At 34.4% G+C, this 23728-nt stretch overlaps 2 protein-coding genes across 8 annotated transcripts in view; both read right to left on the bottom strand.

Moving 5' to 3' along the window:
- LOC129948559 (uncharacterized protein CG43867) overlaps nucleotides 1-11843 on the bottom strand; it is an 89357-nt gene extending 77514 nt beyond the window's left edge. For 4 of the 7 annotated variants that reach the window (XM_056059646.1, XM_056059642.1, XM_056059644.1 and 1 more), the window contains exons 1-2: nucleotides 11299-11843; nucleotides 2237-2993 (exon numbers count right to left, since the gene is read on the bottom strand). In XM_056059646.1, coding sequence (XP_055915621.1) covers nucleotides 2237-2899 — 663 coding nt within the window. In that variant the 5' untranslated portion in view covers nucleotides 2900-2993; nucleotides 11299-11843. The remainder of the gene's footprint in view (nucleotides 1-2236; nucleotides 2994-11298) is intronic. The other 3 variants (XM_056059643.1, XM_056059645.1, XM_056059640.1) reach the window with 1 other exon arrangement.
- Nucleotides 11844-17934: 6091 nt separating this feature from the next.
- LOC129944380 (putative GPI-anchor transamidase) lies at nucleotides 17935-22129 on the bottom strand. The gene is made up of 6 exons (XM_056053763.1): nucleotides 21970-22129; nucleotides 21417-21916; nucleotides 18678-18795; nucleotides 18511-18621; nucleotides 18283-18443; nucleotides 17935-18138 (listed from the first exon to the last, which is right to left on the bottom strand). Exons 1-6 carry the CDS (start codon nucleotides 22045-22047, stop codon nucleotides 18036-18038), a joined length of 1071 nt encoding a protein of 356 aa, XP_055909738.1. The 5' UTR covers nucleotides 22048-22129; the 3' UTR covers nucleotides 17935-18035.
- Nucleotides 22130-23728: the final 1599 nt, after the last annotated feature.

The raw sequence follows: 23728 nt of genomic DNA on the forward strand, positions 1-23728 counted from the left end.
CTCCCATCTATCGCAAAAACTTTGATTTATCGGGTTTAAACCTGTTGAAACTTGACGACGAACCATTGAATATGTTAGCACTGCTTGAAACCTAGGAGTGACCACCTTAATAGTGCATTGATAAATTCTATGGAAGTCTCCGCCTTCTTCAAGTCACTCGAAATTTCATCCCGATCAAAACTAAACTGCTACTTGCTAAGGCCCTTTTATTACCAATTGTACTGTATGGGTGTGAAATCTTTTGTAAACTAGATCTTGTGTGACTAGCCGAAAAAATAGCTTATAACAATATTTCCCGCTATATTTATAATCTACGTCGTTATGATCACATATCCTTTGTGCGGTACGAATTTCTGATTGTAGCCTAGACAGCTTAATAAACTTTCGCTCTTTGAGTTACCTGCATGCAATCATCCAAACACAACAACCTGATTATCTATACGGTAAGCTGAATTTCCCTCATCAACAAGGTTCTTTGCTTCAATATTTTAAATTTTCTAAATATTGAGCGTCAATTTTTTATTCATATTGTACGCCTTTTGAACTCTCTGCCCATCGCTATGAGAAGAATAAGTAGATTTAATTTTTGCTTTTCAACTGTTTGGCAAACAATTGATGTTAAAATTCCTTTGATATGTAAATAGAAGTCTTAATAATACTTTTAATAAGATTTATGTCCTTCCTTGTAAGCGATTTTTGAAATAAATAAAATACAAATACAAATACAAACATCAAATATGGGATCATTCCATTAGAGGTGATCTGTGATACACATACCGAGTACTGGAACTTGTTGATTTGTTTCTTAAATGCAAGTGCCATTCATGGAATGCTGCATCGGGAATGGGTTACGCCAGAAGACAGTAATAGGTTTTTGAAGCATTATATTCTACATAATTTCCCATTGCTATCGAGATCAGAATTTAATGAGCTGTCGTTGAAGTCTTACATCCAAAGGACAAGGATGTGAATCTAGAAACGAATATGAAAAACTGAGGGTACTTTTGTAAACGAAACAGTTTAATGGATTAGAAGTGCCCGACAAAAGATCGTTTATGAATATAAGGAAGAGACTTAAAACCATCCAACACAACTTGTATTCAACGGTTAGGAAGGTAGTTTTTAATCTAACGAAGTAAACATTTTTGATAAGAGAGCTTGGTGTCAAACTCTATAAAATTCTTTTAAAATATTGAGTGCAATAATCTTACTTTCCCAAAAATGATATAAAGATATGTTTCAGTGCTACATAAATTATCAAAACACCAGTGGAGCTATTGCTATAAGAAAGCTGAACTTTCGGTATTCTTAAGCTAATATTTCATCATCTTTAGGGAAAGGCTGGACAAATGCGGTTTTTCGGAAAGAGATCCGTAGAGAAGGAAAGATGTAAAAGCTTATGCCACGGCTTTGACATCGTTGAATTGGGATTCAATCCGGGTCAGCGGATTTATGTGTGTCAATGTCTTTCAATACTCTTGCAACTGCACGAATGCGAAAGAAGATTCGTCCCATAAAATCATATACACTCTCAAATACGGGAGAACTTATGACAATCTCTGATAGCGTCGCATTAAAAGGAAACAGTGGAACTGGAAGCAAATTGGCTTTATCAAGCGAGCTTACCCAGGAAGGGTAACTGTGAACGAGCGTTGGAACCGAGGATGACGTGGCGTTTCGTACGTTTTAAACAAATGACCTATTCCTAGGAATTTTGTTATTCTGAAAACGAATCTCGCCTTAATGTTGGTTAAGGAAAGTTTTTGACAAGTTAACCTTTTCAATATCTCACTTAATTTCCTTAAATCTCACTAGTGTTTTTTGTTAGCTTTACATGGGGTATACAATAACAACAACTAATTAGGATTAAAAAAAATGGTTTACTGTTAAGCATAATATTCATAAAATTCAAAACATACATTTATAAATTTTAAAATTATAACAAATTTTATATAAAAAAAATATTTGTGGAAAATATTTACATTTTATTGACAGTTTCTTATTTAAATACAATGGCTTATTCAATAAGCTTTCACTTTTTCAAGCGAAGAACTTTCAAAACTGGGACATATTATGGTCTACTACGCAGCATTTATCTAATTCCAAGTAATTAAACTAATGGATCTTGTAAAATTTTGGGTTTTCACAATTTTACATAATTAGTAAGCTAACGAACGAGAAGTTGAAAACTATATTATATATTCATATACTTTTTTTTACTATTGTGTGTACATACCTCGGGTACTCCTTGTACATAATTATTTATTTGATGTACATTTAAATGATCCGTAAGAGTAGACAATTGCGGCCAAGGAGCGTCGACATCCATGGCCATTAAGGCAGGACTTGCAATTAACGCGGCATTTGGTTTTGCTGGTATCGGGGGAGCCCTATGCGAACGACGGGGCATCAACCGAGGGCTATTCGGAGTCGATTGTGACGTTTGTTGTTGTTGAATTGCAGCTGCAGAAGTTGCAACAACCCCACTTCCAGATGCAATTGCAGCACTTTGTACTCGAGTACCTTGTGTGCTTATTAAAGGAATCTGTCCACTGAATGATGTAGCCCGTTTCGTCATCAATGGGGACGACGTTAAGGAAAGCGAATCGCATCGTGACCGATTTTGCTGCTGCTGATAATACTGCTGATGCTGTGTCAAATGATGACTTTGTGACGAGGCCGATGGAAAAGTTTGCGTGCCACTGGATAAGTAGTATCCCGATCCATCAGGTTGGCGAATGTAATAATTATGTGAAACAGATTGAGCTGTTGTTGAATTAGGTACTGCTGTTAAGAATGAAGACGTCGGATCGTTAATTTGACGTTGTTGCAATTCACTAAAACATGACAGAGACTCAAATATTTGTGACAAACGGCCTGACGGGATTTCGTCAGACATTTATACGAACTAATTGTCTTTGAAATTTATTTATTTGCCCTTTTATGTTGCTTTAGTTTGGACGAAAAATATCGCACTATATTGATGGTTCACTCTGAAAAGACAAAAAATAAAGTAATTATTTCCTCATATGAAACTTTAATATTTGTATATATAGTTCGATTTTAAATTAATAATAATTGCCTTTAAAAAATATAATTGTAATTTCGAATGCATTTAACTTTACATTCAAATAAAATAGTCGATAGTTTAATAAAATATTATACTGGGTCATGTTATTATGTGTACATATTCGATAAGTTGTTACGGGTAGTCACGGTTTTTTCTAATTTTAAACTTTCAAAAACCTCTCCGTACACTTACCGATACAAATATGTCAGTAAATTTGTAAAAGACTAGTACTTGTTTGTTTCCTTTAAAATGTTGCATATTAAATTCGATTTGAAAATGTTGCCATTGGTCAATTCTATTGACATAGCACCAATAAAAAAGAAATAAAGATTGAACAAGATTTTTAAGCTAGTGACCGATATTTTAATACCATTTCACATCGATAATAAAAGAGACGGGAGAATTTTGTGTCGAAAATATTTTTATTTTTACTAAAACTAAAATTACATATTTGAAACAAATTATTGACATTCCAGGAAAAAAGAACAAAACCTTTAAAAAAGTTTGTAGGCATATTATTTTTACAGTACAGGAAACATAGAATATTTACCTTTTATCCTTACAATTATAGATTTTAATAAGTTATTGCACTGTTAAAGCTCTCTGGTGATTGCCTCACTGTGCATGAATATACAATTGTTGACAGTAAATATAACATATGTAATTTCAAATTATGAGTCTTTTTCAACTAATATTGGCCATAACCTAAGTAACTGAGACCCTCAGATCTTTCTGCTAACCGCGATCATTGTCGATTCATTTCGGTGATCGATAGGAACCGATGCTTAATTAGTGAATAAATAACTGTTTTTTTACACAAATTTCAGAACCTACTTTGATTCACCCTCCAAAAACCGTTTGTTTGCATTGCAGGAATTTTAATGATGACATTGGGTCATATGCGAAAAGATGAGTTCAAGCTCTTTACTCACTTTTCTGAGAACTTTGTTAGAGTGGTACGCAAAAAATATACACAGAGGCCGAGATCGATCTCAAGCTGTGAGTTCTTACTCATTCGATAAACAACTATCAAAAAGGTCGAGTTTCTGAATAACTATGTTACAAATCGTGTTTATAAAAATAGAAGATGTCCAATTGGTGAAGATTTTCGAAAATTGTATATTTATTGAAACTGGTGTGTAATTATTGAAAAGACGTGTTTTTGGGCCCAACCCTGGGAACACGCGGTGGTGCTTTGACTCATCAAGAAACAAATTAAGATTTTCCTGCGTTGTGTAGGAGATCCTGGTTTTCAAAGCGGTTTTGGTGAAGACATTGGTGCCAATCGATCAACAATATCTAGGGTGGTAAAGCGAGTCGCAAAAATTGGCGGTCCAACTGGATCATATTCCCACACACTTCGCAAAGGTTATGGAGCAGTAAGTATGAGTTGCCTTACGCCATTGGTACTCTGGATTAATTTCAGACCTATCAAAATAAGCAATTTCTTTTTCCTAGTCCCTAAGAATTATTTTCTTATTTCCAGTTTTTTTTAAATCTATTTTGCTTTTTAAGCGGGACTTCATATTTGACACTTTTTTAGTATTTTTTTTCACTTATGTCCTCGCCAAATTTGTTTTTAAATGTTTCTATGATTTTAAGCATAGCATCTCTTTTTCTTGTCTTTAAAACTGGTAACAGCGACTTCTCCGGTAAAACTTTACGAGGTGTGACAATTAATATCTGACGAAAAACCCTCGGAAATCCTCCGAAAATTGCAGATTGTCAATGGAGACGACAGCATGTGAAAAATGCGTGTGTTTGAATGGGCAAAGTGGTTCAAGGAAGGGCGTGAATCGGTGGAGGACGATCGATGGAGCTCCCGTCACCTCTCGACGCGAATGTTGGTTTGAGCATGTTGATCACGTCTGACCGTAGCCTAAGCATTTGTGCATTATCTTATACGAGATAAACATCAACAAAGAAACGGTTCGCAAAGATGTTGCACGAGCATTTGAACATGCGAAAGATCTGCGCAAAGATGGTGCCTAAAGTTCTCACCCATGAACAATAACCAATGCGGAAATCGATTTGCGAGGATCTGTTATCTCGCATCCCAACATTGCCTCACCCACCCTATAGCCCCGATTATGCTCCCTGCGACTTTTTTCGGTTCCCCAAGATGAAGTCGCACCTCAAGGGAACTCATCATGGCGGCGTAAAAAATGTCCAAGAAGTTCTAACCGTGGTGCTAAACGGGCTAACTTCGTAGGACTACCAATGGTGCTTCCAATCATAGAAGAAACGTTGGAACCGTTGTGTAGAGTTAAAGAGAGATTATTGTGAAGGTCGACAGCAAAATGTTTCCTAAAACTTCATTTTTTTGTTTTTAATTGACAAGTGGCAAGATCTTTGAGATCGTTCTCATATCACTGAGTCGGAACTGTAGAGAGTGAAGTCGTTTTTTGAATATGTAACTGAGTCCGAGTCCGATTCTGCTCGATCGATCTCGCATGCGAGTTCAAGCTCGTCAGCTCTGACTCTGAGAACTTTCCTATATTTTAGCATATGACCTATTGTGCCCAGGAACTTATGCCATTTGACAACAAAATATAGATATCTTAATTTTTGTCAGTTCTTGATTTCTCTGTTTTCATTCGTTTTGAGCTAAAGTTTTTGTCTCATTCTATTACTTGCAATCAAATTTATTTGTTTTGTTATAAAAAAAGCCGTGGTGTCATGGTCACAAAAAGTGCTTTCTCAAATTAGCCCTTCAGATGCGGCATAAAAACTGTAGGTCCTCCCCATACCTTAAGTGACTCAAACACATGAATGGTTGAGAGTTGTAAGTCACTAGGCAGCAGTACGAACTGTTGCGCTACCTAATTTATTTTAACTTGTTTTAATAGCCTAAACAAATCATTCCATTACAATAAATTCAATTATTTTCAAAAATCAAACATAAATCTTCAAAATTTTAAAATTCACCTCAGGAAATTGTATCAAGGATGTGTTCAAAAATCATAAAACTAAGGGTTTTTAAATGATCGTATATGATTTACTTCAGTATAATAATAATGTAACGTAATTTTAGTTCAACTAGCACAAAGTTTTTTTATTCCAAGATTGCATTTACTTTTTTATTTGTTTTTGCACAAAGATAAGAGCTTTTAATTTGATTTATAAATGAAACTTGAAAGAGTTTGCTCCCAAAATTCTTAAATAAAGAAATGCAAATAAATCGACACTTTCATAAATGCGATTTATATTTTAAAATGTAGACATTTCTATTTGTATTTCAAACCATATTTTGACACTTAAATACAAAAAGGAATTATATTTGTTATTACAGAAAATATTATAGCTTTTACAAAATTAGAAGAAAATTGAAGAAAAAGTAATCGTATCGACTACATAGTCCGTAGTGTAGGTTGCGAAGGAAATTAAATCAAACTTTTAATTCTGAATACTCCTGCAGCTCATTCAGCGGATTCTGAATGTATTTGAATCGCTCACAAGCTTATGCAAACAATTTAAGGATTAAAATTACAATAGCAGATATGCCAACACCGAGGATATGTTCTTCGAGCTTTTGGACAAAGCATATAAGCAGTGTCGTAGCTATACGATATATAATATTATCCTGGGCGGGTAGGTCATGTAGCCAGTAGGTAGTCGAAAACATCAACTTCCACAAAAGAACTTGGAGTTCTCCAGTCTACTTGGCATGATTGTCCGAACTTTACGAGGAGCTAACATTGACTCGGACCACTCCTTCGTTGTAGCCAATGTAGCACTACGGGTTTCCAGACGTAAGGCAAAACAGATGCTAGGAGAAGGTACAACGTCGAACGGCTACAACCGCAAGAGATCGCAAATCCCTCTCCGACCGATTCAAAAGTAAAGATAACCAGTGGCAACATTGCCAAGAGAAGCCGCCTCTGACGTACAGGCAGGATGATCCCCTCAATACAGATGACGAAAGCCAACAATCCCGTCTTCCCGACTTAGACAAAGTGGGTAAAGTTCGGCAAAATCTAATCAAGCCGCTTTAGCAAATGGCTTAAATGCCGTAATTTTCAACTTATCTGTAAAATATGTTCGGAAGAAAGCATGCCCAATGAATATACCCTTATTGGTTGTCCGATCCTGAATAGATCTTCGGCTACTGGGCACTTAAAATCTGATAGTTGCAGCTACGCCTCAAAACCATCAAGTGTTCGTCTGTACAATTTTTTTTTAAACATTCACAAGCAGTCAAGGGGTTATTAGTACCCTTTATATGTTTATATTAAAACACAGTAGGAAAATAGGGAAGGATTTAAAAGGAGATACCGGTGCACATTGGTCTTAAAGTTCTGAACTTCAAAATGGGAGGGAAAAACAGAGTTGGCAAAAGCATTCCACATTCTCGATGTGCGATTTAAGAAAGAATCTCTGTACTTGACAGTACGCCCTAAATTGAGCTCAAGGGTAAACTGATGAGCATTCCTAGAAGTGCGAGTATTACGGCTGAGTTGTTTAAGGGGTGGAATGCAACTGAATAATTCGACAGAACATTGTTTGTAAAAATATCTATAAAATAACGAAAGGCATGAAACATTGCGACGGTGTTCTAGCGATGTAAATGTTTCGATTATAGTTCTGTCGCCTATCATTTTTAAAGCCCTTTTTTGAATTCTATCCAAGAGATTTAAACACTCATTCACGGCTGTCATGTCGATCATGTGGAAATATATACTATGGTAACATTTTTTTGGTCTAATTTGTATTCTATAATATCCAAGAAGAGCATCCAACAGATCAACTTCACAGATATGCCGATTATATGTCATGACTGCCTTTGGATATGATACAGTTTGGTAGCTCTTTTTTCTTTTGGTGAAGCGTTGGATCGTAGAAAATGGTTTGCTGCCGACATACGAGTATGTCGAAGCAAGGTTCACAATTCTGTTGCAAGCTACGGTACACAGAAATATCTAGGTTATCAATAATTGTCGCCAGTTTTTCCACAGTTGCACCTTTCATTTTCGTTAGGAACGTAATAACCTGGGATTCGATTGGCTTTTATTGTTCCAATCGGTAAAATCGCTTTCGTTTGCCAGATAAGTCAACAGCGGTAAGGACGTGTACCAGTTGTCAAAAAATTATTTGTAGTTGAATCCGTCGCGAATAGTTCTCTCCAATCGAACAACAACGTCACTGGATGTTCTAATCTTTGGCAAATCGGTTAACAACTGTACATGTCCTTGGGCTCCAGAATAAAGTTCAAAGTCGTAGCTGAACCCAGAGCTACCACCATTTTTATAACCCCATTTGTGTGTTTTTTTTTTTTGGGTTGTATTGCCTCATAGATGATCTGCTTTTGCTTGGTATAATTTGTTCATATACTGCCATATATTCTTTCGTAGGGGCAGTATGGATTCCCTGCTGGTTTGGTCCAAGAATGGTCTTATTTTATGAAGGAGATCATGTCCTGGTTGTCCTTTGGGTACTTGCGTCGAGTTGGTGTTGAAATGTATGAACCTTTTTATTTGTTCGAACCGGTTACATGCCATTACAGAGTTTATTTTGCTTTTATTCCAATAAAACCTAGTTGATGGTAACTGTACAATGGACATGTAAAGTCATATTCCAACAAACTGTTCAAGTTCAATTGCTGTTATATGGGCAATTTTTTCAGGACGTTTTTCACAGGAGTATCTGATTGTTTTTTGTTCTATATATTTGAGCATTTTGTCTGTAAACAAGTACTTGTAGAATTGTATTGGCGTATCCAAGCTCCTTGTTTCCTCAGGTAATGACGTATCACCTGTGAATACGGTTTCATTATCACATTTTTCCAAAAACCCATTCCGCCATCGGGGTTTTTAAGCTCTAACATTTCTATTTGAGGGAGTTACCATCTGGGATAGAGGAATATTCGGATTTATCAGACTCTAGAATATATAGAGGAGGAAGATTTTTGCATCTGTTTACCTCGTGCTCATCATCTGAAAGATATTCGTCAATGCTGTTGTCGTATAGTAGTATGGATATTTCCGTAAAACCGATATGGGTCCATATCTGAATTCTGAAATGTTCGTATAAATAACTACGAAATCGAAATGTTAACATTTTATAACTCTTTACCTTAATTTCACTCTAAGAACTCGTTATCTGCAACGTATTCCAACTAAATTATCACGATCGTTTTATTCCTATTGTAAATACAATTCCTTGTATATAAATGCCCTTGTTGTGCATGACCTAGGGCAATATACAGGGAGTTCTAAAATTAAGTAATTAGGGGTGTTGCCAGCAGTTTGTTTTTTATAGGACACGTAAATATGTATAAATGTATATACAAATAAATATTCAACTTTTATGCTCTTACTGCATGTTGGTTCAAATTTGTATGTTACTAATTTCACGCTGTATGCACAAAACAACAGAAGAGTTCCGTTGCTCAATTGTTGGTATTTCTCGTACTGATTTACCGTCTAGGCTATGGGCTCAACTTTCCATCACCGCAGCACGAATTTTGACTTGCGGTTTTTTTTATTAGATAGATATGTGCAAATAAATAATAACTACAGCAATTTTAGAGCGAGGAAACATTTATTTCTATTTTTAGTTAATTTTTAAAGTTCACTTGTTTACATACAAAACACACAAAAATGGTTACATACCTAGCTGTTAGGAAGCCGAGTTATCAATTAAAAAAAAACTTGTTTTAGGCTCAAAAAATGCAATACAAAAAAGTAGGGTTAAATCCGAAAAAGAAAATATTTTTTTCTAGGACTTAAAGTTGTTTCGCCCTAATATTTAAAACATGTTCTATTGAGACCCCTGCCTAATTGTAAAAAAAAATCAGAAGGAAATTCATGCTGCGGTAATGGAAAGTCGCCCCGCACGAACTACTTTAAATGTAAGGAATAGTCCTTATAGTACAAGGCTAAAATTAACATTATTACATGATGTCAAATATACTGTTACAAAGCTTCTACAGTACAAAAACAGATAATTTCTTATTATGTGTAAAAGGTAAGGAGTTGTTTTTGTTTTTATTTTTAATTTATTTGCTAAATAATAATTTAAAAAAAAATATTTTTTTTAAACTTAATTTGAACTTAAAATGTGTTATAAAATTACGATTAGGTTCTACTACTTTTATACATTTTCTTGGAGAAATTGCATTGTGAAAATTTACATTCTATTTGTTCGATTTGTCGTAGGAGCCGCTGTATTTAAGAGTCAGTACTGTTCTGTTCTGTCCATTTTGAAGTTTTTAACATTATTTTACTTAAATAAATAGTTTTTTTTTTAAACATATGTAGGTAAGGTCTGAGTTGGTTCTTCCTTCAACATCCAGAGCTATAGAATTGCATAAATCAATATCAAATTAAACGGATGAGATAAACCCTTTCCATACTCAAAACATATCAATTTTCGTATTTAATGAGCTTTCGGATATTTAAAAGTCCTTCGTTTTTATACCCATATTCATAGTTCATCATGACAACCATCAGATCGCAATTAAAAATATTTTTAAACACATCTCTTTCAAACGACACTGTTGTCAAAAGAACATCGACATCACAATGATGGTGGAATTGTGAATATGCATTGGAATGCAGAATTTTGATTTATGTGTAGTGGGGGTGGTAACAAAATAAAATCAAGAGAAATCACACGTCACACTACGAGTTGCTCTCTGAGCTCAACAAAAAGATGGATAAAAGAGAAATCATTTTGTAAGTTTGTATTTGTTATTGTTATACAATATTGCTTTTGCCATTGCCATGCCTCGTAGTCGTAGCACAGGTCACAGCGCATTGCTGTCTCTTGTCTGTGGTATTGCTAATAAAAACAATAACAACAGAACCTTATGATAAGAGAGAGAGAAGAAAACACGAACTCAATTCTCTACTCAATTTTTAGTTTGTTATTATTTTTCGAATGGGTGTAGTTGACGTTTTAGTTTTACTTTTATATCTTTTAAATTCAATGCAAATCAGAACAAAAATAAAAAGATACAGATAAAGAGCCGAAAAGAGGCCGCAATCGCAGAGCAGAGCTTTAACTTTAACAGGCACAGGCACAGGCAAAACCACACAAGAGACTAGAGTAGAGATAGAGAGGCAATAGAAAATTAAGAAATTACCAAACTAATTTGCATTTTAATTTTTTAACACTTATTGCTTTCCATATTTTTGTGAATTTTTCGTATTGTTTAAGAAAAGCAGAAAACCGTCTTCTAGAAAATATAAAGTCAATACAGATCTTTTTGAAGTTTTCCTACTTACTGTGTACTGGCATAATCCTTTTCCCCTATGATAAGGTATGTAACTCGCGTAACTGAATTTGTGACTAGAGGAAAATGTTCCTCCCACCACACTCTACAACACAAATATTTTCAATTAAAAAATAAACTTTGGTTGCCTTTGAATTTTTAGTACATGAATATGAATTATGCTCAGAATAAATTTCAACTTCACTTCACTATCACTACACCCTTTTTCACGAATTAAGTGTGATTTCGATTTGTATGGGATTTTGACTGCAGCACTAATAATCTACCGAAATTAGGTATGTAGGTACCTTTCTCTTCTGCTATTCTTTGAGGACAAATAAGACGAGTACACGCGACAAAGACTTATCAACTACCTATTGGTAGATGATAATTGTTTTTAATTAAATTTAATGCTATTATTAAGAAAACTGGAGGATACAGCAGATACAAAATTAAGAAAATAAAACAACCAACAATGTTTCGCAGGCCGTCGCGTCGACCACTTTGACAAATGCTTCACGAAAAACTGTCTCTTTCTCTTTTGATATCATGTCATGATATGATATGACGATACCAACCAAAAACCTCTCAACTCTCATCGAGAGAGATGAATGGACTTGTTGTCTTAATAGTATGTGCGAGGAGCGACGAGCAACTGCTGAGCCGAGACTGAGACTGATAGCAACAGCATACAGCAGGAAAGGAAACTTAACGAAGGTCGTAATGAATGGTTGAATCTTCAATGTGCAATAATTCAAAAAAGTAAACAATTTGCTCGTACTTATAAAAATTCAATTCAACTTCACCTTTAAAAGAAATTGTTATAGACCTATGCACGATTTCTTACTAATGTTTTTGGTCTTATACACTTGAGGTATCTTGTTGTTAATTGCATGAGATAAAAAGATGTTTGATTTAAAAGTCCGTTGAATTTATCCTATATTTTTCCAATTATCAATAAAGAAAGTAGGTATTTAGAAACTGAATCTTTAATTAACTAAAAGTAAAGATTACCTAAATGAAGAGTTTGGTATTTGGTGATGTTATCGTTAGCAAAGACACTCCATATATTAGGTATAGAGTGTCTTTGAGCGTTACTAGTGAAGTATGTAAGTGTCAAGTCTCATTGATTAGCAAGTTATTGGGTCAATAACGACGTGACAATATTGATTTCTTTTTGTAAAATTGGCTTATTTCATAATAACACAGATGCTCAATAAATGTTGAACTATTGATTCGAAATAGCTTTATGGCCTAAGAATAATTCGAATTGCAAATTTTGACATTGCTTGACGTTTCAAGGTCACTAGAGTCAAACAAAACATTTTTAGAGAGATGTCTGTGCGTGCGGGTGAACGTACGTTTGTCCGTACGTCCGGGAAACTTTTCTATCGTCCATATTTCAAGAACCAATTGAAATATCGACATCAAATTAATTTTGTTATGGAGAAGATAATGCAAAAAAGACTCTCACAAAAATTGACTGGGTGGTATTTTTACCATAGGAATTAAAAATAAAAGTTGATTGGTCAACACAAAATATCTCACAAACCAATAACGCTAGGGACTTGAATTAAATTGTATATTATATATTGTGACGTGATACGAAACTGATATAATTTTCAAATAAAATTAAAACAACAACAACGGTTTCTTTTATATATCAACAAAACTGAAAAAAAATTTTAACATCGAATATTTAACGAACATAATTGTATCTCCAAAATTATTGTATGCAACGAAGAATGACGTTTTTGACATCTGGTAAATTTTTGAAAAAATTTAAATCACAAAAAATAAAAACTTTAATAAAAATGTATAAAAGTTGGTTAAAAGTTATTTTCAATTCAAATATCTTTTCAAACCTAAAATTATTGGCTTAAAACTGATTTCATCTTATAGACAAGGTTGTTTTCGACATAAAATTTACAAAAAATAGAACGTTAAATTTGGTAACAATTGATATTCTCAATATCACGTAAATTAATGAAGGTATTGCTCCAAAATAATTTAATTTTTTGCTAAATTTTCTTTGCAAAAATTATATGTCAGTATTTGTTTTTATAAGAAATAAACACTTTCGAGATATGCTATTTAAATTGATAAAAGTTGGGTTTTCGACTTAAAATCTGGTTAACAAAAATAGATTTTGATATCAAAGTATTGCATCATATACAAAACATTGTTGGTAGTTTTTAGTTATTTTTAAGAAAAATTCAATTGACAATTTTTATTTTAAAACCACGATAACCTAAAAAAATTGATAAGAAAAGGTTTTTGACTCAGGTTTAGGGAGAAAAAAGAAAGATGTTGACTTCAAAATGTTTGTCTCACACAAAATATTGTTATCATTATTATTTTATTGAAGTTTAAAGCAAGACAAATCGACAAACGGTATGGAAAGTTATCAGTGTAGGTCGCATCCCATTCTCTCTTTATGTTGGCGTTTCGTCACGGTATTTTCAAAAGTAGGTTAGGGTTTAGTTCATCTTTTACAGTGTGATTGGTATTAGATGAACCAAAGGGCTAAAGGGAGTATGTTGGGTTCAGAAAAGAAAAACATTGTGAGGAGGTGGTCTATTTTCCCCAGTAACTTCAAATATTTAAAAATCACGGTAACATATACAGAGTCATGTGGTAGCATTTTAAAAAGCTTTATTCTACAGAACTCTTTTCCAGTGGATAGAAAACATCAACTATCCGGCCTGTTTCTAAAAAATGAGAATCCTCCTCACCCTCTGACTATCGTCCACTTTATTTCCAAGGTCATGTAAATATTAAACAATTGTCAGCTTAAGAAATATTTTGAAGAACGTAAGTTTCTTAATGACCGGCATGCAGTTTGGACCTATTGCTAGGTCCACTAGTGATCTCATGGTTTATCAGACCAAACAGTGGAACAAATATTTACATCGTTTTGGAGAAAATAAGATTACTCTTGATTTGATAGAGTTTGGCATCAAGCTCTGTTATTCAAAAAATGAGTTAATTTGGTATTGATAAATCTCTTCTTTGTTGAGTTAGAAATTACCTTTCGGACCGCTTAATTAAAGTAGTATTGGATGGGTTTTTAATCTGATATCCACAAAGTACCCTTAGCTTTTTATATTCGTTTTTATATTCCCATCCTTGTTCTTCGAAAGTGGACTACCAACAGCAGCGTCTGATAAGCTCATTAAATTGTCCAATGGGGAATCAAACCGTGTAGAATTTAATGCTTCGATTACACAATGCTGTCTGCTGTAGCAAAAGTGTAATCCTCCCCCAAAGCTTCTATCCATGGGTTGTACTTTCATCGAGGAGCCTGAACAGCTTTCATTTCTAGGTATGTGCATTACAAATCACTTATTGTGGAGTGATCACATATTCGATATCGCCAAAAATGGTACTAAGTGTTTAGGTTTTATCCGACGGTACAAGAAGTTTTGTACTCCTTCTGATCTGAACAAGTTTTGTACTCCTTCTGATCTGGCTATAATTTAAAAAGCCTATATTCATCCGAAACTCGAGTATAATTCCCATTTTTGGGCAGGTGCTCCAATAACCCACTTGGAGTCTCTTGGACAGATATCAAAAGAGTGTTCAAAAAATGATAGGTGACCGTTACCTAACTGAATCTCTTGAGCACCCTCGTAAGGTTTTATGTCTGATTTTGTTTTATGTTAGGTGGCGTAAATCAAAGAGGAATTATAAGACAGACATAAAACCGAGCTAAATCAAGAGTCCCTAGTTCCCAATGGAATGTAGCGCCACCTTAAGTTAGGAAGTAAGAATTCTTTTATAATCAAGAACTTGTCAAAATGTTTAGACCACGCTTCCTGTAAAATAGTTATGCAAGGAAAAAAAACAAAAACTGTTTACCTTTTGAAATAGGTAATATGTATAAGGTTAAGATGGATACTAATTATTTAACTTAAATAAAAGTCCAATTTTCTTCAGCTGCCTTCGCAAGTCGTTTCTAAGGTAATTATTATTGTAAGGTATTATCTTGACTAAAAGTCTGGTTGCGTACTTTTCTCTAACAATATCGATATTTGTTTCAAAGTATTTGTCTCGTCAAAATTCTAAGATCACAGATATTTCTACATGAATTAAGATTTAAGGAATAAAGACAGTAGCATTATAAACACTCTTTACTTTTTAGAAATAGAAGCATTTAAAGAAGCTGTATCTGATGGTCATAAGGAAGATTGTAAGAATCAGACCATGGTAGCCTTCTCAGGTCGAAACATGTGAAGTTGCGTTGAACAGATTCTGTATTATTCTTGTGGATCTCGATAAAATAAGTCCCATGCGGGCTAAAACTTTTTATAAACATCAAAAACATAATACGCGTACATCTAGTAGTGCTCTTCAGTTCACACTTGAGCACAATTTCGGGTGTACTGTAATATTCGTTTTTAGCCGCACTTCACGAATGTGGAACTCGCAGACATTCATTGGTTTTGAATCGATATCCCCTTTCTAATCCTGTCCCTCTTTCTTAATTGCTCAAACTATGTTTTTAAAACTCATTGGAAGTTTATTCGTTTTATGAGTTTGTTGTTATGTATCTATAAGAACCAAATCGCCCGGAACTTGAAATTATTTACAATTTCATCATCTATTTTAAGCCCTAAGTCGTTATTCGAAGAAATGTATTGATGAAAGGGTCCCCTTGGTTTACCCCCTGCATGTTCTTGTGTATTTAAGTAGTTCTTGTTCCATTCGTATCTTTTTGTTTTATTAAGTTTGATTTATTGTAGTCCCAAATCGTTATATGGTTAACCGTTTCAAATACTGTAGAGAAATCGATGAAAGGTTCTCGTATTTGTATCAAATTGGTATCTGTTACTTTTTTCATCATTTGATTAAACTTTATGCAGATGCTTTGTTATACTTAAGTTGTGTCGAAATTCATCTCGTTATGTATTAATCTTAGATTTAGCGGATCCTTCTGAACATACATTTTCTAAAAAACGTTTGTAAACAGCTGTAGTGCCCGTGGCATGATGGTTAGTGCGTAGGACTGGGCAGGTTCAGACGTCATAATAATAAGGGACTTAAAATAAGGCAAGTTTCTACCATCTGATTGGCCAGCTGCCAAAAAAATTACCTTCCAATTAATACAACTTTAATGGAAAGTTGACTGGAAAGTTAGTTAAGAAAAATCTCCCTAACTATTAACATTACTCGCACACAGGAATGGTTGAGAGTCGTAAGTCATTAGGGCCTAGTTCTCAACGGACTGTTGAGCCACCTAGTTAATTTTATTTATTTAAACATCTGATATTACACTAATTTGAAAGGCTTGTTTATATTTCTCGTATCTACCTTGTTGTGTAGTTCAGTATTCAGTTCGTTTTGTTATATTTTTTTGGTTTCTTAGATTTTTTCATAAATCTTGTATCCATTTTAATATACAATAAGAGTTCCTAAATGAAAGTTCCAATCCATCTGTGATGAACTGAGTTGAAGAGGATTTGAACTTTGTATTATTTGTATAATTCGTCTTCCTTGTTTTTTGATAGGCGGTCATCTTCCATTTATGATTGTTTCAGCTCGAATATCCTCACACAAGATTGAACAATTTTGTTTAGAGAAATCAATTTCGTATTTAAGTTATTTAGCGCCATCAAATCTGAACTTATGAAAGCTTTATTTTGAATCTTAATTAGATAGAGTATAATTTTGAAAATGTGTTATGTATTACAAGTTGTGTGTTGTGCTAGACTTGATTTACTAAAACCTTTACTTTTCGAGATGCGATTTTTATTTATTTTATTGTTAGTGTTCCGCGTGTTGTCTTATTGGATTCAAAGTTTGCGTTTTTTATTGAATTTCTTTTTTTTAATTTTTCCTATGTTATCCTTTTCATTTAACGAATTCTTTTCCTTCCATATCAGTCTTCTCATATCAACTTTAGATTTTAATAGATCTTCTGAGTTGCTGATATAAGTAATAAATTTTAAGAATTTTTTTGTATAACATAACTTATAAAATTAACAATATTTGTCTCACTTTTTGCCCAAATTTTAGCACGTAGCAAAATCGGTTGTTTTAAATTGATATCTTAATCCTTGGTTTAAAATATAAACAATACTCTCGGTGTGTTTTTTTATTTAGAGTGCGTAACTTCTTGTTTTTCAATAATATTATTTGTCGAGTTTCAAGAATTTTTGTCGAGCTTATCACAATAAAGATTACCAACGCTTAAGTTTGTATTTTGAATAACCTTTTCAGTCATTGCATTAATATTCTATACATTTTTTTTCTTTTGTTCTTTAAGTTAAGATTTAAGGACATCAAGGTGATCTACATTACGCGACTCAATTTTTAGTTGGGAATATGAAGATTTATTTTATGAATCTATTACGTGACGTTTCACTTCTTCACACTTACAATTATAGTTTGAGAAAAATCCAATTCACAAGTTAATATTTTTTAGCAGTTATTAAACCCTTGGTGGCATTCAACAAAGCATGCCTTCGTTCCAATAGATCAGCCGTTATCAAAGTCACTTCTGGCAGTACAATTTTTTTTTTCGAAATAAAATCCATAATCACTATTGGGGACGGACATTGTACATCCTTTTTACCTACCTACCGTACTTCGGAACCTAGGGATAGCCAAACGACTTATCGTATTAATGATGAACAAAACACACTACTATAAAACGCTAATCGTTTACAAATTTTGTATTTTTCAAAAAAAAAGAATAATAAACAATATTTAAAGCGAAATCAGTAATAAAATACTATTTGTACTGTTTTATTTTTTTCCGCCAAACAAGTGATCAGGGAACTGAAGTTCAAATTGGTACTTAATTTCATTAGCGGATGTAAAGTCTTCAACTGGATGTTCAAAAAAATCTCTGCAGTGGAAAGAATCAAGTTAGAATTATACTCAATTTATGGCGAGCGCGATAAGCCTGATTCAAAAAATTGCAATGTCTTCATTTTATTTTTGAATCAGGCTATTATACGTATCGGTATGGTATAAATCTATGTAAACTCACTCTTCATCAGCTAATGTTATGTTGATTCTTCCAGTTGATATCTCTGTCGGACGTATGGATCCGAAGAAATCAGTTATCGGTACTTTATTTGGATCCCGATTGTAAAGATCTTTTCTAACGCTCACTGTCGAAATGCAAACTCGTTTTGGACATACTTGCAGCTGAAAGTAAACAATTAAAAACAAAAAAGATGCACTTAAGAGAAATTATATTTGTCAAAGCACTAACAAACTCTCCCATTGTTCGGTCACTATTAGGTTGCACTTTTTCTAGGAACTCCAGGGCGTAAAAAGTATATCTATCAATCATGTATACACCAATAGAAGGATCAACGTGATGCTAAGGGCAGGAAAAACTAAGAAATTATTAAGATGGTTGCGGATACAAGTTCTTACTGATAACGAATCTTCGCCAACTAAACTACTGGCTATTGCCAATACATTTGGTGACTGGAATTTCTCATAAAGGGAAGCAGCTTGACAAGTATCAACCATAAACAAAAGTTCATTGTACCTACAAATATAGAAAAAATATAATTAGTACAAACAAAAAGAGACTAAAGTTTGCGTTTTATTAAGAAGGCAGAGAAAGAGAAAAGCTATGCATTCTTTTATTATTATTGTTTAAAGCAATTTTGTTTAACAAAGTAGTAGTAGTAGCAATTCTTCTAATGCAGTCGGAGGGAAAATGGACCTTGTTAAAAAAGGTGGTTTTCCATTTAAATATAGGGTAATGGCATTGGGCACGAAACTTATTTTCGTTTGATTCATCCTTAAAACTCTCTTGTTTGAGTTTTGGGAATAAAATGTAACTTAAATAATTTTGCAGTGTCCTAATTTCAAGATTGTTATTTCTTTCAGTTGATTTGCCAAAAATATAACAACTTACTTTTCTTTATTTGGCGCTACAGCGCATCGTGCACCTCGGCCTAAAGTAATAGATCCCGGCAGCCAACTCGATCTTTAGCTTGCTGTCTCCACTTAAGAATACCCGCCAGATATTATTTTGCCTGTCGACACAAACCGGTCTATAGAACCTTCTTTTCGAAGATATCAAGGGATCCGAAAGAGAACATGCTCTGCACCATATAGTAAGACTGGGATGATTACAGTTTTGTACAGTGTCTTCTTGGTACTTCGCGATAGGGCCTTATTCCTCTATTGCTTCCTTAGGCCAAAGAAACAGCGATTAGCAAGAATAATTCTACGTTTGATTTTAGCGATAATGTCATTTGCAGAGATAACAACAGTACCCAGATATATAAATTAATTTACCACCTCGAAGTTATACATATCAATGGTCACCTAGTCTAAGATGGGAATCGGATCTATTTGATGACAGTAAATAGTTCTTTCTTTTTCTCGTTAACCCATTTAGTTCGCTTTAGACTCGATAGGGGATACACGTAACTGCTCGTTTGGTTCTTCCCATAACGTTGGTATTTCGCACCACTCTCTCAAGAACAATATTGAAGCACCTACTTGACAGCGCATTGCCTTGTTTAAGTCCTCCGGTGATTTCGAAGGTTTCGGTTGCGTCTCCACCAATTTGTACGCTGCAACGAGACTTCTCCAACGTCATCCTAATAAGTTGTATCAGTTTGGCAAGGATACCAAAACTCGACATGGCACTGTCATAGACTGCTTTGAAATCGATGAAAAGATGATGCGTGGCGATGTTATATTTTAAGGTCTTCTCCTGGCGTAGAAAATTTGATAGATGGTGGTTTTTCTAGACCTGAAGCTGTGAAGGCAGATAATGGCTCACATAATACGCTAGACAGGATCTTGTTGACGATGTTTAAAAGGCTGATGCCTCTGTAGTTGGCGTAGAGAAGGGGGACATCTTTCTTATGGATCGGACAGATAGTGCCTCAATTCCACTCGTCGAACATGCTTTTGATTCAGATTTTGGTTTTGAGTTGGTGCATGCTCCTTACCAGATCAGTTCCCGCGTGCTTGAAAAGTTCCGCCTGTGAACAGTCATCACGGGCAGCTTTTTTCGACTTCAGCCTGATGATGGTAACTCTAATCTCATTTAGGTTGGGTGGGTGGAACTGTAGGTCATCAACAATCAAATGCATTTGTCGGGGCTGCTCGTTGGTGGGATCGTGGGCTTCATCGCCATTAATAAAATAAATTGGGTGGCGTAACAGCCCGTTTGAGAACTAGGGTCTAGTGACTGACAACTCTCAACCATTCCTGTGTGCGAGTACTGTTGTCAAGGATGGAAGGGACCTACAGTTTTAAGCCGAATCCGAATAGCAAATTTGAGAAAGCACGTTTCATGACAAGAATTACTCTTGGAGAATTTGTCAATTCCTCGCAAGGCAGGCATTGAACCTAAGACCTCTGGCATGACAGTCCATCGCACTAACCATCGCCATTAAGCAGCTGTTTAAAGTGATTTTTCCAAACTTTTAGCATCAGCTGATTCTCCACTACAGCATTTCCCTTCTTATCTTTGCAGGCTCCAGGGCGGCTAGTGAATCTTGTTGCCGCGAACACTAAATATAAGGGGTGTGTTTTTAGACGTGTAGTTTTCAATTTGGCAATACTTTTTTTTGGAGTTGATTTTTTTGATACGACTCACTTGAATTATGCTTGGTTTGCTTGCTCTTGAGCAGCGTTTGCAAATCGTGGAAATTGTGAACTGGCCTCCAAGATCGTGCGATTTAACACACGGACTATTTTTTGTGCCTTTTGTTTGGAATTTATTGGCCATCGTCAACTTCACTGAAATTATTTTTAAAATACAATGAAAAACCTTTATCTTTATAATAAAGCCTAATTTGTTGCCATAGCATTAAACATTAACTCGTCTAATAAACAAACTTTAATAGAAATTATAATACTTTTTGGTCAAAATAAAATTGAACACAAATTCAATTTCTCAAGCCATTTACAAACTTTTGTGACTTTCTTTTGAAATCCATGTTTTTATTCTTACAATAAGCAGTTGTTGGCAAACTACTGAAGGTTGACGACCTTATATGCCATCACCCTGTATGTACATAGGTTTATTGTTTGGTCAAGTTCGAATCACATTGCTCAAGAAGCTTGAGCTAGGAGTACGTAAGATAAAAGTGTATATGGGATAACAATAACATTCTAATCAAATCAAATAATGTTTACCTTTCTTTCTGCCACATTTGTTCAACAGCGTCGGCTAGTTCTTGACTTGTTATTTCTTCGGAATCTTGGAACTTAAGAAATCCATCTCCTCCGTGCCCAGTTAAATAGATTAGAACATTACTTCCAGGATCTGTGAGTAGTTTCTTAGATCGAGCTGTACTATTTTGCGTCCGACCAGTTAGGAGGCGTACGAAGTTCTCCACTGTAACTTCATATCCTCGATAGTCAACTTCTACATCATCCCCATACACATTAATGTGCTGATTGGCATTGTTATAAACATGGCCAGGGCGTGGATTTCTTGGATTGCAAGCCATATCATCAGCAATCATAAGAATTATCTGACTATCTGGGATCCCTAATCTCTTAACTGATCTATAAATAGAGAGGACATTCGCTACATGCCGGTAATTAAACCAGAAACGAGATGCATCAACGAGAACAGCCCAGTTGTTCGTATGTGTCGAAGACTGGGCTGATTTTACATATTTTTCTGGAAGCTGTGAATGTTTATTAAATTTCAGTTTAAAGTATGAATGAAATACGTTCTTACGTCCACGCCGCCTTCATCTATTGCATATGAAAATACTGTAAACAAAGATAAGATCACTAATTGTATAATAAATTTCATTTTTCAATCGAATCAAGCTACTGTGCTCAACATTTGTTTTTCCCACAAATAATAAATAAATGTCACTTGTCAACTTTTCATTTAAGATGGAAAGTCAGAATTACAGGTCTGTTTGGGAACCTCTAAAGTCATTAGCTGGAAACTGTTTAGGATGTTTATACTTAAGTGCTATGCACAAGGGCCGCTACGTGAACGTAGAATTCATCTTAAGCATCTTGCACATGAGCACGACCAACGAATGAACGAATATTCGTCGATTTTGACATTTCTTTCACATGCAAGTTTTTAATTAGTCGCGAATGAAGTTTGTCAAGGAGCCACATCCGAACACCATTCACCACCGAAACCAAAAGAAGAATGAATTTTTTAGGTTAAGTACGCGCAACTATTTTATTCGCTACGAGTGTGGATAATGTGAAATGCGAATAAAGTTTGACAGTTCATATCAACTACAATTTTTTCCACGACAATTAAATATGAACGATCAAAGGCTTAGCTCTGCCAATTGTGGGGAATCAACAAGCCGAATAGTTCTGTCGTTTTATACAATCTTATCTCGCCATCTAACAACTATCTAACTATTTCCTTCAATAATTTAATTTAACAAATCCAAATTAATGTCTTTTTCCCTTTTATCACATTTTTCTGCTCAAAAGTTTTTAATTTTAACATCATTTTCTGAACAAAAAAAAACTTTCTTTTATGTTGACTACTATGCAGATAATCATGTCTGTGCTTGAAATGAGAAACATAAAAATAATCAACCTGCCAAAGTGGCTGTGGCTCAGTCACAAATGCTCGGCAAATTTTGGATCTTGACAATTTAAGACTGATCGGAATTGGCTCGGATAAAATTAGCTCGGTAGGGTTATATAGATATATTTGCCCTTTTGTAGGTTTGGTTGACAAAGTTAAACTAAACGCCATTTTTTAGTTTTGTTGCCTCAATAATCTTACTTTTCATTGAAACTAAATACTTATCCTATAGAAGGGCTAGTAGCTTTTAAGGAATATATGCCATCAACGCAAAGTTGACTACTAGCATTTGAAGTTCCCAGGAACTAGGTTACTTATTGGGTGCTGCACATGCGTATTTTTATGTTTATTAAATAATTCTTAATCTAAAGAACCATATATAATTAACTTGCAGACCAAATATAAAATCGATTAAAAATTGTTAAAAAATCAATTTCAAAAACTAAAAAATAAGTGAAAACTTATTGAATTAGCAACGAAAAAGATAAACTTGAAATGACAAAACAACCACTCCAACTCTTTACGAACAGATATTTGTTGAAAATGTTTAGTTCACATTTTGTCCACAGTCTTGAAACGAAAATTACATTTTTCGTATCCAAATCGTAAACGTTACATTGCACGAATACACTTTTTCTAAATTCCTTCTTGTCGTCATTTAAGGAAATGTACTGGTTACACACACATTCAGTATCTGTGCAGTTTTTAGTGATTAATTTTGATGCCTCATTATTTTAATTCTTTCTCACGATGATTGAGAACGTGCTGAAGTGAAAAGATGTCACAATGAGTTGCATGAAAAAATGTCCAATGTGAACACCGCCAAGTGTTCAATTCAATACAGCGGTTGTACTGATTTGTTGTATCTATGAACTCACCTCATAAATTAGTTTTGCAGTTTTTCAAAATGTCGCATTCGATTTAA

The sequence above is a fragment of the Eupeodes corollae genome, chromosome 2, assembly GCF_945859685.1.
Source record: "Eupeodes corollae chromosome 2, idEupCoro1.1, whole genome shotgun sequence".
NCBI classification, from domain to species: domain Eukaryota; kingdom Metazoa; phylum Arthropoda; class Insecta; order Diptera; family Syrphidae; genus Eupeodes; species Eupeodes corollae.

What these genes read in the sequence shown, in the direction of transcription:
- LOC129944380 (XM_056053763.1), bottom strand. Translation starts at nt 22,047, where the DNA reads ATGAAATTTATTATACAATTAGTGATCTTATCTTTGTTTACAGTATTT. An exon ending in CAAATGTGGCAGAAAGAAAG is followed by an intron (nt 18,796 to 21,416) that starts GTAAACATTATT and finishes CTATATTTGTAG; the next exon opens with GTACAATGAACTTTTGTTTA. An exon ending in TTGGCGAAGATTCGTTATCA is followed by an intron (nt 18,622 to 18,677) that starts GTAAGAACTTGT and finishes TCCTGCCCTTAG; the next exon opens with CATCACGTTGATCCTTCTAT.